This window comes from Fimicolochytrium jonesii (genome assembly GCF_025526975.1).
Source record: "Fimicolochytrium jonesii strain JEL569 chromosome Unknown EV422scaffold_1, whole genome shotgun sequence".
Classification (NCBI taxonomy): domain Eukaryota; kingdom Fungi; phylum Chytridiomycota; class Chytridiomycetes; order Spizellomycetales; family Powellomycetaceae; genus Fimicolochytrium; species Fimicolochytrium jonesii.
The window spans coordinates 1298649-1312771 of record NW_026515668.1 but is presented as its reverse complement, the minus strand read 5'-3'; the positions used below and the strand labels follow the sequence as shown (position 1 = coordinate 1312771).

General features: G+C 59.8%; 4 protein-coding genes across 4 annotated transcripts; 1 reads left to right on the top strand and 3 right to left on the bottom strand.

Annotated features, from left to right (window-relative positions):
- Positions 1–120: 120 nt before the first annotated feature.
- EV422DRAFT_19789 (uncharacterized protein) lies at positions 121–2161 on the bottom strand. The gene has a single exon (XM_053065265.1). It carries the CDS (start codon positions 2119–2121, stop codon positions 172–174), a length of 1950 nt encoding a protein of 649 aa, XP_052930221.1. The 5' UTR covers positions 2122–2161; the 3' UTR covers positions 121–171.
- A 997-nt stretch (positions 2162–3158) lies between these two features.
- EV422DRAFT_616375 (uncharacterized protein) lies at positions 3159–6117 on the bottom strand (the record flags this gene model as incomplete). The annotated part of the gene is made up of 7 exons (XM_053073967.1): positions 3159–3619; positions 3680–3878; positions 3946–4115; positions 4347–4618; positions 4686–4777; positions 4981–5490; positions 5571–6117. The coding sequence occupies 7 exons, from the start codon at positions 6115–6117 to the stop codon at positions 3253–3255; spliced, it is 2157 nt and encodes a 718-aa protein (XP_052930220.1). The 3' UTR covers positions 3159–3252.
- A 1141-nt stretch (positions 6118–7258) lies between these two features.
- Positions 7259–9137, bottom strand: EV422DRAFT_593644 (uncharacterized protein; the record flags this gene model as incomplete). Its single annotated transcript, XM_053073570.1, has 4 exons — positions 7259–8557; positions 8660–8794; positions 8924–9058; positions 9120–9137. 4 exons carry the CDS (start codon positions 9135–9137, stop codon positions 7259–7261), a joined length of 1587 nt encoding a protein of 528 aa, XP_052930219.1.
- A 549-nt stretch (positions 9138–9686) lies between these two features.
- Positions 9687–13602, top strand: EV422DRAFT_502690 (uncharacterized protein; the record flags this gene model as incomplete). The annotated part of the gene is made up of 6 exons (XM_053068287.1): positions 9687–10569; positions 10606–11622; positions 11672–12279; positions 12997–13064; positions 13097–13349; positions 13423–13602. The coding sequence occupies 6 exons, from the start codon at positions 9687–9689 to the stop codon at positions 13600–13602; spliced, it is 3009 nt and encodes a 1002-aa protein (XP_052930218.1).
- Positions 13603–14123: the final 521 nt, after the last annotated feature.

Below are 14123 nucleotides of genomic sequence, written 5' to 3'. Positions count from 1 at the left end.
GCTGAGAGGGCCAAGACTGATGCTGGTGATTACGTCCGGAGAATGAAGAGGGGCAGGTGGGGTGGCACGGCTATGGTAACCTGAGAGAACAGATGTTGTGAGACCGGGGTTTGGTGATAATTCGACACTGTGACCGTCTTCTCACCCTGTGTATGTAACAGTTTCCAAGGACTACATGAAAGGATGGGCAAACGCAGCCGAGGAATCCCAGCAGCTGACCCAATCGTCATTCTTCTCTTCCTTCACGATGATTTCAGCCTGAGGTTTCGGCTGAGGCTTCTCCGTCGCAGGTTCGGGAGTCAGCTTACGCGACAGCAAAGGGCTGTTTCCCCGACTGACGGTGACCTGTACCGGCCCATCGTCCGACGCAGACGCTTTCCTCGCCATTGACGGAGACCTCGATCCGCGCCGCTTCAACTGGACGGTGGCATGTTGTTCCAGCTCAACGCCAGAGTCCCATTCAGCGTAACGGATGGTGGTCAAGTCATTGCGAAGCGAGGCGATGGTGGTAGCGTCCTTTCGCGCCTGCACGCCCAGCTCGGTGACTTTTTGCGAGAGCATCGAGATGGTGCTGTTTGACTCCGCGAGTTCTTTACGCAGATCGGCCAACGCCTTTTCGGAGACGGCGTTCTTGCTGTTGTTCCGCCTCTCCTTCTGATTCGGGTTCTGCTCGGCCATGATGTACTCGAGCAACACGTTCCTCTCGCAATCGGCGCGGCGGAACGAGTCGCGGTACTGGTTCCGCTCGAGCGCTAGCAATTCAATCTCGTTGTTTTCCAAGATGGATTCGCCGCGTTCGATGGTCTGGTGCAGGTAACGTGCGTAGTCGGTGATCGGCCTGGGTGTTGGCGACATGTCATTCCGGGCGGCTGCTGGCGACGTTACTGCCGTGCTGATCGACGAGGAGCGGGATGTTTTGCTGAGTTCGTGGGATGAGGTGGATGAAAGGGAGCGGACGCATTTGGCGGGTGGTTCAGGGATGACTCGCATCTCTGATATGGAAGGCCTTCGCATGCCTGTGTTAGGGGATGAGGGGGCTGAAGCTGATACCCTTTTGACTGCGCTAGGCGGCGAAGAGGGTGGGGATGGGACTGGATAGCGAGATACTTTGACGACCGGTTGCTTTGGTGGTGATCGAGGTAGTCTCGCGGCGGAATGTTTAGGGCCGCCAGTGGTGATTTTGGGGCTGGTGGTAATATCATAGGACGATCCCGCGGTCTTAGGCGGGGAATATTGCGCAAGTGGTGCGGCAGCGGCGGCGGCGATCGATAATCGAGGGCCCAATGGTTTCTTTGGCACGGCGAATTGGCTCATCAGCGGAATGGGTGGCTGGGGGAGGTGGACTTTCGCCGGCAGTACGAAGGACGGCTTCTTGACTAGCGTCTTCCTTTCCCTGGACATCTGGGCTGCGCCTGCGGGGCTAGGCGTCCGAGGCGATGTGGCGAAACTGACAGATTTCGGAGTCGTGGGCACCTTAACGGTGACTTTAGCCGCCGAGGAGGCAGTCGGCCGCATAAGTGAACTTCTCGCCGGCGACGAAGTTGCGGTCCAAGTCCTGTATTTTACTGATGTCTCTGCCTTTTCATACTTTGCCGCTCTCGAGTCCACAGGACTGGGCGAGCTGCGAGTACTCGCGAGTGTTAGAACCATAGCTGCGGAAGATATTACAAAACTGCGCCGTTTCGTGGCTTCTATGATATGAGGTGTTGGGTCCGAGGAGAATACCACTGAGGGTTTCAACAAATCTATGAGCCCGGTTTTCCCAAGTAAATTTCCCACAGTCCAAGACACCGACGAAAGTTCCGAGTACATGCCCGACTGACACACATACCTAATGCGCCATTGCGCGGTGGCCTCACGATAGGATACACTCGATTTCAAAGTGCCGGATGTCGTAGAGAGGATATGCACAGAGAGATAACAGGACCTCCACTCGCAAAGTTGACTACGCAGTGGTTGAAGGAAGGTGAACGGTGGGGCCTCGTGATGGATTCGATCATCGAACGCGGCAGGAACACAGAAGCAACAGGCAAGCCCTGTTTGCTTGGCCTTTTGCTTACGGCGCCGTATCTCGACAGGCGTGGGCGCATTTCCGACAGGACGAACGTCGGTTTGGCACATGCGGTGATCGCACTGGATTGTTTTGGTCAGCGCTTCGAATTGTTTTGCGTGGTCAGCCAGCTTGCGGTCAACGTGAGAGACCTCATCATGTGAGCTTCCTTCAATCAAGGTTCAAACTCCGCTCTGGCACAGGGACCTACTCTGTATATGTTTCGTGGGGAGGGATGCCTGGGTGCAGGGCATGTTTCGGGCTGCTTTCGGCAGTACACCGATGCGCACAAAATTCCACACAAATGCTCACTCAGAGGTTGAAGCGCCGCCTCACCGCTATCCGCAAGGGGCACCTTGGACAAAATGCCCATGTAATATACAGGAGTAAACTTCGGAACCACTAAGGTGCAACCATTCTACATACAAAGTTGTCTACCAAGTTGTCGAAGGATCTGCGCTCATCAAAGAAAGGCTCTGAAGAGATTTCGGTTCGCACCCGACAGGAATGATCTCTGCTGACACTAGATACAGCCAGATGCATTCCAGACTTTGTTTCTCTTATTGAGCGAGAGAGAATCCAAGGCCTGTTTCGACGAATTTCATTTTGACCTTTCCTTCCGGTCCTGTCATTTGTGATTCATTCACTTTGGGCCTTCGTCATTCGTTGTGAATACCAGCACAACGGACACCCGTGCAGGATTTCTATAGTGACATTCGGTTTTTGTATCGTGAGGCGCGGCGGCGGACGCAGTTCTCTAAGGCTCGAGCGTCGGTTCTCCATCGCTGTTGAGTTATCTCGCCAACCTGTAAGAACCAGCAAGACGGATTTTGACGCACTGTCAAGAGATGGTCCACCGCTGTGTGACTCCATCAAAGACTGTCGAGCTAGTGTCGAGTACACCAGGTGGGAATATTCTCATATTCTCCCCTGTTACGGTACAAAGCGCAAGATGGCTCACAAGATGACACTGAAAGTCGTGAGGAGACTGATACCCGTCCTGCCGTCGTCGTTCTGACCCACTTCCTTCCCATTGACGGCGGCGGTTGCCAATATACCCGAACTGGGGAGTGTCCTGCTTGCTGGATCTGGAATGTTGTTTGGGAATACAAGTTGCCATCATCGGCGACGCCTCAGGCAGAGGTACAATGATGTGGATGGCAGATAACCCCCACGGAAAATGGGATGGGGTGAAATCTAGACTACCTACGGTTACGGGAGAATGCGTCTGGTCTGCGGCCATTGCCAAACACCACCGAACGCACAATCGAGAGGAAATTCTTGGTGCTTAGGACGTCCCGATTGTGCACTTTCATCCGTAGTCGTAGTGGTTGTCTTCCAGGAATCTCAAACGGCGTCCAGTCTTGGTTGATACATTCGGGGTTGGGGCAACCCACCAATCCATGGACGTATTCCATTCTTCCCTTTCTAGCTTGCCACGGCCGAGGTGACAGCCGGCGTCGGATGTTTTTCTTCACACGCCCGTGGCAGTCTGGGCACAGGGAGGACGTTCGATACTCATCTAGCAAGTAGCATGGAATGCTGTTTCTTGCAAAGAGTGTGCGGAATCTGATTTCCCCCCATGAGTGAGCGTATTATAATACATAAAAAACAATGATGGTCACTCACCCTTTGGTCTTTGATGACTCCTGAAAGCGCATGGTTTTTCCAGCGTCGCTCCAATCACCCAAGATGACCGAAAAATGCTTTCCATACAGGCGGCGCATGTCCTTGATGAGCTTGCTCTCAGACTTTTGCCGCAGTGAGAACGCCTTGAATCTGCGAGCTATGTGAACCTTATCCTGGTAAAACTCATCCAGGGCGGGATCTGGGATATAGATGTCAGCCCATGTATTACCAAAGTTGAAAATCAAAGTTGAAGTGGAACATCATACCCGCATGTTCGTAATCCACGATGAACGCTGAGAACGCCTCGATGTTCATGCTCTTGTGCGATGGAATATGTGATTCCATCTCAGCGATGCCGGCATTGATCTTTCGCTCTCTCATGTCTCTTTGAAAGTACCGAGACTTTGTCTCGACCGCCCGTTGATTGGATGTGTATCTGATATGGGGTGGTGCATTGTGAGGACGCTGCAACGGAATGTCGCCGCAACGGGGATGGCGGAGACGGGGGGCTGGCGGGCGGAGACGGGGGGCTGGCGGGTGGAGACGGGGGGCTGGCTGGTGGAGACGGGGGGCTGGCGGGTGGAGACGGGGGGCTGGCGGGCGGAGACGGGGGGGGGGGGGGGGGGTAGCGGGGACAGCAGGGCAGTAGTAATCAACTGAAACGCACCGAAATGGCCGCTCCTTCTTGATGTCTCGACAGAACAAGAGGTCACGCTTGCCCGGATCAATGCAGACGATGTTTGGAGCCTCCCTTAGTTCGGCGATGTGGTGCTCAAAATACAGCTGCTTGACTTCTTCCTGCATTTGGGCTTTGCTGCGCTTCCGAGCGCGATGGCCGTACTTGAGCCCTGGCTTCTTGAAGTGGGTGGTAGCGGAATACCCGTTTGTGCTGATTGACCCATCAAATTTGAGACCAAGCTTCTTTCGATCCTTGAAGACCTTGTCCTCCAATCGTCATTCAGCGAGGTGATTGAAATAAGCGCAGAGGGATACAGACTTAACTTACATTCACATTGAGAAACTGCCCCCACAGCTCCCGCTTGCGTTCATCGGTAAGTTTCCCCATGCGACTTTGGCTCAAGCCCAGGATATGAGTGCCTAGGATCTTTGTGTCGATCCGAACAGATGACTGGATTCAAGATTTGCGCAGCGGGATAGCGGAAAACAGCCGCATTCCACGGCGCTCATAGAGGCGTGAGAGCTCACAATAGGCACCTGTGATGAGGCGAGGCAGGTGCGGACCATGATTAGACAAAAGCGGAACCCGCGGGGAGGGGGGGGACGGATATATACTAACTCACCTAAATATGGCATTGCGTCCACCGCAAGGCTGTACGCAAGCGGCTCATCCTGGGGAGGAAAAAGAGCCCATAACTCGTCGAGGACGGTCTGCTCAAGTCGTGTGAGGCGTGCAAGCTCCTCTTCGGTTGGGTACTCTTCAAACGTCGCGTACTTTGTAAATTGACAGACACGACGATAATAGTGTCGCCGCTGCGCTCTCCGGAGATGCCGTTCGACTTGCTTCAAACCAAGCCTCTCATTGACGTAGCGCAGAAACATTTGCATGAAATGCTCTTGTACGTTAACTTTGAGGTTTGTGAGGATGCTCGTAGCCGTGTACGCTGCGGTCTGTTGGCAATTTCGCATGCGGATGGGGGCAAATCCGTGAACATTACAGTAGTCTTGAACCCATGGACGCAACTCTTGCGCGATGAGCGGATTGCCATTGTAGCCTGGATTGTTGAGCAGCTCAAACATCACACTGATGTGCTTGTCGGTGATGTCCGGGAAATCGTGTAGAGGATGGTCAGCTGTGGTGGGGTGGGCAGATGTAGCAGTCAGGACATTGTTTTATGGGAAATATACAGTATAGTGTACCTCAAAAACTCACCAAGGTAGTACTTGATAAAGAAGGTGGTGTGGCGCGCAAGGACGTGAACATCGGCGATGAACGTTGTCAGGCGCTCCCTTTGGACTTGATTGTGATTTTGGATGATTCGGTGAAGCGAAACCTTGGTGCTGGCATGTGTTTGCGGGCGGGGTCGTTGAGCTGGTGGTGGTGGCGGGGGTTCATACACCAGGGATCCACCCGGTGTGCTGGGAAAACGGAAAGGGATGGGCGCGGGGAGGTTCGGTGGGCGCTGCAGACCCCTGTCCACGGGCGAAAGCCCTCGCTGCTGTTGCTGCTGCTGCTGCCCGTCTTCATCGCCGGAGCTCTCGCTAACCATGTCTGCAATTGCTTGGGGCAAGTGGCGATGGACAGAAGGTGGGAACTCGAATCGCGGGGGTGGTTGCAAAGGTGTCTGCACAGCGGCTGGCAGATTTATGGGCAGCCGCGGGGTAGCCGGAGTAACCTTCCTCCTCTTCCGCCGTGGTGTGGTTGCTCCCGTAAAGAAGCCACCCCACAGGTGCCCCTGGAGCGCCTGGTGTGATGACATGATGGCTGTGCCGCGCTGTGCTGTGCTGTGCAGGCAAGTGGTCAGATCAAGGGGGCCGAGCAAGGGGCCTGCTCTCGAGGAGGATCCTGGACTCCCGCTTACCTGCGAAGTGCTGAAGGCTTTCAGAGATTGGCTGGGGGTTTGCCTTGAATGTGCGAGGGTGGAAGTGTGCGCAATTGTGCGCAATTGTAAGAAGGAGCTCGGTCTTGGCGGTCTGGAACTTGTCTGCTCACGTCCATGTAGAGGCCTGCAGACGCGGAGCCCCGGGGCACGGTGAGTGGCACCCACGCCGGCGCTAGCACCCACGCCCGCGCTAACGTGGCCTCACAGACGTTAGCACCCACGCCCGGGCTAACGTGGCCTCACAGGCGTTAGCACCCACGCCCGCGCTAACGTGGCCCCACAGGCGTTAGCACCCACGCCCGCGCTAACGTGGCCCCACAGGCGTTAGCACCCACGCCTGCGCTAACGTGGCCCCACAGGCGTTAGCACCCACGCCCGCGCTAACGTGGCCTCACAGGCGTTAGCACCCACGCCCGCGCTAACGTGGCCCCACAGGCGTTAGCACCCACGCCCACGCTAACGTGACCCCACAGGCGTTAGCACCCACGCCCGCGCTAACGTGGCCCCACAGGCGTTAGCACCCACGCCAGCGCTAACGTGGCCCCACAGGCGTTAGCACCCACGCCCGTGCTAACGTGGCCCCACAGGCGTTAGCACCCACGCCCGCGCTAACGTGGCCTCACAGGCGTTAGCGCCCACGCCCGCGCTAACGCGGCCTCACAGGCGTTAGCGCCCACGCCCGCGCTAACGTCACGAGTCCAGCGCTAACGTGTGTGCGTGTCATTGTGGCGCCCGCAGGACGGAGACACGCTGGGCAAGGTCTGGACGGGCAGCTCGGGCCTCCAGCCGCCGAAGCTTCGCAGCGAGGTCCGGTCCATCACGTTCGCCCGCGCTACTGGAGCAAGCCCCTCGCCACATCGGACTCTTGCGCGCCAAACTCGCCTATTGATGGGACCTTTCTACACAGGCAAGGTCTGCAAAATCTACGCAGGCAAGGCAGGCAAGGTCTACAAAATCTACGCAGTCAAGGTCCACATCTACGCACGAGGGGGGGCCGCTGCTGCTGGGGGTGGCGCGGCTATTCGTCTTGATCAGGGAGGCCGTATTTCCGGATGGCCGCGGCCGTCGCCAGGGGCAGCGTCACAACAGCCGTGTGGCGACTGCCGCCGGACGCGTCAAGCACCGGCGTTCCGTGGAGCCTGTCAGACATCCACGTCCACATGCAGTTGGGCTGCAGCACCAAGTAGAAGCCTTGCTCTGGCAGCGCAAATATCCACTCCCCGACGACGGTTGGCGGAGCGGCGGCATAGCCTGCCACCCATTGCGTGCATAGCTTGCGGGCCTGAAGCTCCTCCGGAAGCTCCTCCTTGGGGGTCAGCTTCCATACGGCGCGGCCTGTGTGCGGGTTCAGCTTGCCGGCTACGCCGTCGTCCGACGGGTCGGAGTGAACGACCACTTGGTAGTTGGTCGTGGTGAACAGCGGGGCGAACTCATCGGAGTGTGGGCCGTACACCTCTGGCATGGACATCATCAGGTAGGCCGCCGCGGTGGGGTTGCGTTTGGTGAGCTCCTGCAGCAGTCGCTTGGTGAAGGCCTTTTCCGTGGCGACGAGAAACTTCTTTGCCGACATGTCAGCCCCTCCTTTCATTGAATAGTGCGACGTCCCCCTGGCATATCCCGAGTGCTTGACGCCACGACGAAGCCCCGCGGCGTGCATTGTGCCCCTTGAAGCCTTCCATCGAACCAGAGCCGGCCGGGATCCACAGGACTCGACGATGAGCCCCAGCCGCAGGTCATGCTCGCGACGACCCGCGCTATTGTACGAGATTGTGGCCACAAGGGCGCCGTGCTCGTCGCGGATGTAGATGTCGGCCCCCCCCCGGGGTTCAATTTGCTCAAGCCCATCCAGGCCCCTTGCCTTCGCCGGCCGCTTCCCAAACCCCGCATAGGCCATCTCGCCCTCCCAGCCATCGCACGAGGCGGGCGTTGGCACCACGATGTGAACAGCCGGGCGGCTAGCGGAGGGCTGGGGGTCCACCGAGAAGTCGGCCGTGGTAAGACTGCCATCGCTGATTGCGGCAATGATGCCGGACTGGAGCCCAATGTGGTGCTTGGCGCGCTTCTTCTGGTGACGGGACCGCGTTGGCCTATTGATCCACCAACCCCAAAGGGTGGGGCTGTCTTGCTTGATCTTCTTTGAAAAAAGGCCAATCGCCTTTGCCTTGTCTTCTAGGCTGGCGTCCCGGGCGGCAAGGCCGGCGTCTACCAGCAGCGGATACAAAAAGGCCACCGTGTCGCCGAAGATAGCTGTGGCGCGGCTCTCGCCCATGCCCATCAGAAGAGCCTCGACCGCGGTGGGTGGGACGGGTGGCGTGGCCTGCGGCGCGGTAGAGGGGAAGGGGAGGGGGAAGGTGTTAGCAGCTCAGCCCGCGCAATCGCGACCATCGACGTGGCACAGCAGAATGCCCAGACAGCGCACCCCATGCCGGTCGACCTCCCGCAAGCGGCGGTCGTGCTCAGCATGGGCTGCGGGATCAGCGGATAGCAAGCACGCCCAGACAGCGCACCCCATGCCGGTCGACCTCCCGCAAGCGGCGGTCGTGCTCAGCATGGGCTGCGGGATCAGCGGATAGCAAACATGCCCAGACAGCGCACCCCATGCCGGTCGACCTCCCGCAAGCGGCGGTCGTGCTCAGCATGGGCTGCGGGATCAGCGGATAGCAAACACGCCCAGACAGCGCACCCCATGCCGGTCGACCTCCCGCAAGCGGCGGTCGTGCTCAGCATGGGCGGCGGGATCAGCGGATAGCAAACACGCCCAGACAGCGCACCCCATGCCGGTCGACCTCCCGCAAGCGGCGGTCGTGCTCAGCATGGGCTGCGGGATCAGGCGGTCAACACCCGGCAGAGACGCCCACGGCTACACAGCGGCCACTCACCTCGTCAGCGCTGAGCATTGTCGGAGCGTGCTCTGTGTGAGTTGCCGGGCTTGAGCTGGAAGGAGGCGCTGGCCGGGGGGCTGTCGTCCGCTGCAAGCGCTTGACGTTTCGTGTGGCAGTGTGGTCCTGGAGATGCGGCGATCATCACAGCAGCAGTGTGGACATGTGACCGGCAAGCCACGGCTGCGCCGCGACTGCGCCACCTCCAGCGGATTGGCTAAGCAGCTAAGTGCGGCCGGCTCTGGAAGGCGGAGAAACACCCACCCCCACACACACACCCACACACACTCACACACACACGCGCACCCACACACCCACACAAAGATGGAGACTCGCAGCCAAGCGGCGGCAAAGGCGCCCGGCCCTAGCCGGTCAAACATGGAAGCGGCCGGCGAGGTATGGGGGTGTGCAGCTGGCATATATATATAGCCTCACCACAGACTCGCCATAAGGATGCGATAGCGCGGGCGGGGAGGCGCTACCGCGGGCGGTGTGTGGAGCGGGCATATATATGGCACTGCCGCGCGCGGGCGCTAACGACACATGCATATCCACTGCTTTTTCTAGATGCCGGCCCGCCGGTCGAAGGTGGCGGAGGCCGCCGACAAGGCCGCTGATGGCTCCGACTCTGACGTCGAGAGCGAGGAGGCGCTGGCGGACATGGCCACCAGCGTGCTACTTGCCGTCGGCGACGAGGGGAGCGAGCATGAGCAGGAAGGGGGGGAGGAGGGCGACGCGGAGGAGGAGGGGTGCGCTGAGGAGGAGGGGCGCGCTGAGGAGGAGGCTGGGGAGGAGGGGGCGAGCGCCGCGCCCAAGAAGCGCAGTGGAAAGTCCGCCAAACGCATCCTTCAGCAAGAGAAGACAAGAATGGTCAACCGAATGCTGCAGCTTCTACGGGCGGGCGACCCCGCTGATCGGTTCAGGTCATTGAGCATGGCGGACATGGCGGAAGCTCGGAAAACGGCCGACGTCGACATGGGGCGGATGAGGGAGGCTGCCGGTGCGGAGGCTAGGCCCGGGACCGCCAACTTGCTTGGCCACAGCGCACAACGTAGCCTCGCGCGGGCGTTGGTCGACCAGCTGGACCCCGACAACAGGAGGGCGCTCCGCGACGACGTGGGGAGCATATCGGCGACCATCGCGGACGTCGTCGTCGCCGAGGGGGCGCTCATCACAGCCGCCCAGAGCTTGGTCGAGATCTGCAGACTGGCCGGCGAGCCCCTCCGACTCATCGTTGCATCCTCTCGGAGCGCAGGCCGCAGCTACCTGGTCACGGACTGCGACGACACAGCGCGGATCGTGGCGGGGGACCTGATGGGGCAGCCCGTCGACACCGCCCGCGCAGCCCGGCGTGCTGTGGACACCTACGTGGGCTCCCTGTTTGTTGAGGGGGAGAAAAATGGGGGGAAGAGAAAACACAGGGCTAAAAAAGACGGGGATGAAAAAGAAGGTGCGTGACCCGCGTTAACGTCACCCGCCGCGCTAGCGCTCGTAGCCAAGTCGTCTCTGGCTCCGCCCACCCCGCGCAGGCAAACCCCTGGCGCCCATCGTGCCCATCTGGAAAAACAGAGAGGGCCTCCGCGACGCACTTCGGGACAAGTACAACAGTGCATCCGGCAGGGACATCAGGCGCACGCCTTGGCCCTGATCCGCGCGCTGACAAACCCCCTCCTTGTCGTGGGCTGGCCGCCGTACTCGCTGTATGGCCACACCTTTGGCAAGACCGCAAGCAAGGAGGAAGTGGCAAGCTTCTCGCTGTACTGGGACTGCATTCAGCTCCGTCGGCGCGAGGACGTGAGCATCGACGACCTTTTCGCGGAAGAAAGGCCCGGGGACCCGCTGGCATCGGTGCCCGGCGTGACCAAGAACGGCTGGGAGGGGGCAGGGCCCACGGCTGCTCAGATCGAGGCGCTTTCTGGCTCCCCAGTCAGCGGGGTCGGCGAGGGGGCATCGGGGAAGGTGGCCATGGAGGCGGCGGAGGGGGTGGGGGAGGAGGTGGCAGAGAAGACGGCGGAGAAGGCAGCGGAGAAGGCGCCGGGGGAGGCTGAGGCTGGGAAGCGCAAGCGCGCAGAGGAGGGGGAGCCGGAGCAAGCGCCCCCCGAGAAGGGGGCCAGGCCCACTGCAGCCGCGGAGGAGGAGGGGTCGGAGGAGGAGGGGTCGGACGAGGAGGGGTCGGACAGGGATAGGAATTGGGCGGAGGATATGGCCACGCTATCTCTTCGCCTGACCCAGGCCCGCCAAACGGCGGACTATCACGGAGGGTTCAAGGGGAGGTACAAAGCCACAGGCGGCCCCGAGGCCTCAAAGCTGCTCGACGAAACCATGCACCTATTCAAAAGCTTGCGCGCTCAGAGGCTAATGGCGGGAAAGGGGGCAAGAATGCGATCAGGCAAAACGTGGCAACTTTGGGGAAGGCGGCGGACCGCATATGGGAAGGCTACAGGGGCGTCGCAGATGACATTTACGCGCGCATGCAGGAAGCGGCAAAGCAGGTATGAGTTGGGTGAGTGGACGTTGCCGCGGTGCTGCGCTAACGCGGGGTATCTGCGCAGGGGAGACGAGAGGCAAAACGACGGGCACCCAAACCCAAGCTGGCCGCACCGAAACTGGCCAAAGGGGAGGAGTACTTGCTTGGCAACACCGAGGCGCGCGAGCACTGGCAGGTGGCGCCGCTGACGAGCATCGGATTCAATGCAAAGGGTGTCCAAAGTCATGGGCGGAGGTGGAGAGGGGGTTGGGCCTGCCGAAGCCTGCCTCAGTGGTGCCCTATGCGCGCGCCACCGGCCACGGCGAGATGCCCGGCTTCTGGATGCCGCCACAGGCTGTGATGGACGAGTGCGCACGCCTGGCCCAGTATGGCGACGTCGGCCCCTTCACTCTGCCGCCGACCGTGCTTGGCCTCTACCCAAACCTGAAGGAGGCGGGGAGCGGGTGGATGGGCGCGCCCGACATGGCCAGCCTAGTGGGGAACATGGCCGGCGGGCCAAAGAGCGCAAGCAATCGGCTGTCGCTGACCACGATATACACGTACGTCGACACCCTGGCGAAGTCGGCGGCCGTGACCCAGAGGGAGACAGGGCAACCCCTACGACGCATGTGGACGGCGGGCGAGGCGCTGCTGATTGGGGAGGGGTGCTTGGCTCCCGCATACATTCACCCGGTAAGTGCCGTACATTCTCGCGGCACTGCCGCACATCCCGCGCTAACAAGCCCCCTCCACAGTCGCCAGCAGAACCCGACGTTGCCCACTTCATCCTCCACAGAAACCGCAACCATTTCGCCTCGTACTGGTATGACTGGGCGGTGTTATGAATGGGCGGAGCCGATGGAAATAGAGGCGACTTGTGGTGCAGGTTGTTGACAGGTAATGGTATTCAGACCGAAACAAGAACTAGAACAAGACTAGGAAGAACTGGTGTTGATCTGCTGGGGGATCAGGAAGTGGGGAGCTCAGGGGAGGCGGCTATTTATGTTTTTCTGGGAAGGCTGGGGAAGCGTGGGGAAGCAGAAGGGTACGGAATGAGAGGGAAGCCAAGAGAAGCGCCAAGGGTGGGGAAGCATAGAAACAGAAGACTGGGGATGGGGTGGCTACGCTGAGGCTGTCGGCGGGTACGTGGGGAAGTATGGAGAAGGGTTTGTAAGCGCCGAGTGTTGGGAGGTGTGGCTACGTGCGGCTGCGTGGAGAAATGAAGGCAGTGGCAGGTGTGGGGTAGCGCGGCTGCGTGCTGCTGCGAGGTTTGGCAGATGTCAGGTTTTGACAGGGAATTGACATTGACTGACTGTTGGGATGCTGTCATGAGGTAAGCGCATGGTATGGACGCGTCGTCCATAACAGGCGGATGGCCGGCATTACTTTTACGACTCCATGTTCGGCAAGCGATCGGGGAAAATGAACGCGGCCGCATGGACCGAGGACATTCGCTGGCGCATCATGGGCAGGGTGCGGTACATGATCCACTGTGGGTTTATGCCGGCAGGTGGGCCCACGTCCCCCCCCCCATCTATGTGTCGCACCCCCGCCAGCAGGACATGGACTCCTGCGGGGTTCTGTTGTGCTGCATGGCCAGCTGGATTATTCACGGCACGGTGGGGGAGCGCGATGCGAAGGGGGCGCCTGTGCTCCCGGCCACGTACTCCACCAGTCAGGTCAACGTTGCGCGCTGGACGATCATGTGGACCATTCTGCACGGGAAAGCCTCGAACATCACGGCCGTGGGCAAGGATCAAGGGGTAAGACCGCGCGCGCCGGTTGCTGATGGATGGCAAATGCTAACCCCCCCCCCCCCCCCACCCCTGCTGACAGGGCACGGAAGGCTGGGCGGCCCCTCTGGGCGACATGGCCAGCTGGGTGGCCGGTGGACGGAAACCACCGGCGGCCACAAGTGCAGCGACCCGCGCGGCAGAGTCGAAAACCGCAGAAGCCGTGGCAGGGAGCGCTGGCGGCAGGGAGCCGTCGGTCAAAGCGGTCGGCGGTGATGGTTGAGAGCTCGCCGTCCGTCGAGGAGAGCAGAGGGAGAGGGATCCGTTGGTGGAGGTGGTGAGCGCAAAGAGGGGGTAGGGGGGAAAGAGCAGCTGGGCAATAGCGCGACATATCCCGCGCTATCGCGGCCATCGCGGCCACCATATCTAACACGGCGCCGCTGAGCCACCCACGGATGAGCCACATTGATTTGTATGAAGCGATTAATGAAGCTATTCTGAAACGATAGCTTGCCGCCGCGAGATTCTTACTATGTGGCAGATTTGTGATGCTGTAAACGCTGTATTCTAAATTGAATCGAGACCCTAACCCCCACCCCTAACCCTAACTCTAACCCTAACCCTAACCCTACTTTGTAAACGTTGTATTCTCAATTGAATCAGGAAGTATGGGAGTAATTGAATCAGAGCGTTCCATCACGTGGGTTTCATCACGTGAGCGTTGCGCAGGCTTTAATAAGTCTGATATGCCTCGGAGGTAACTTGAGAACACGGCCAAGAGGAGAGTTCATGACATCAGTCGAC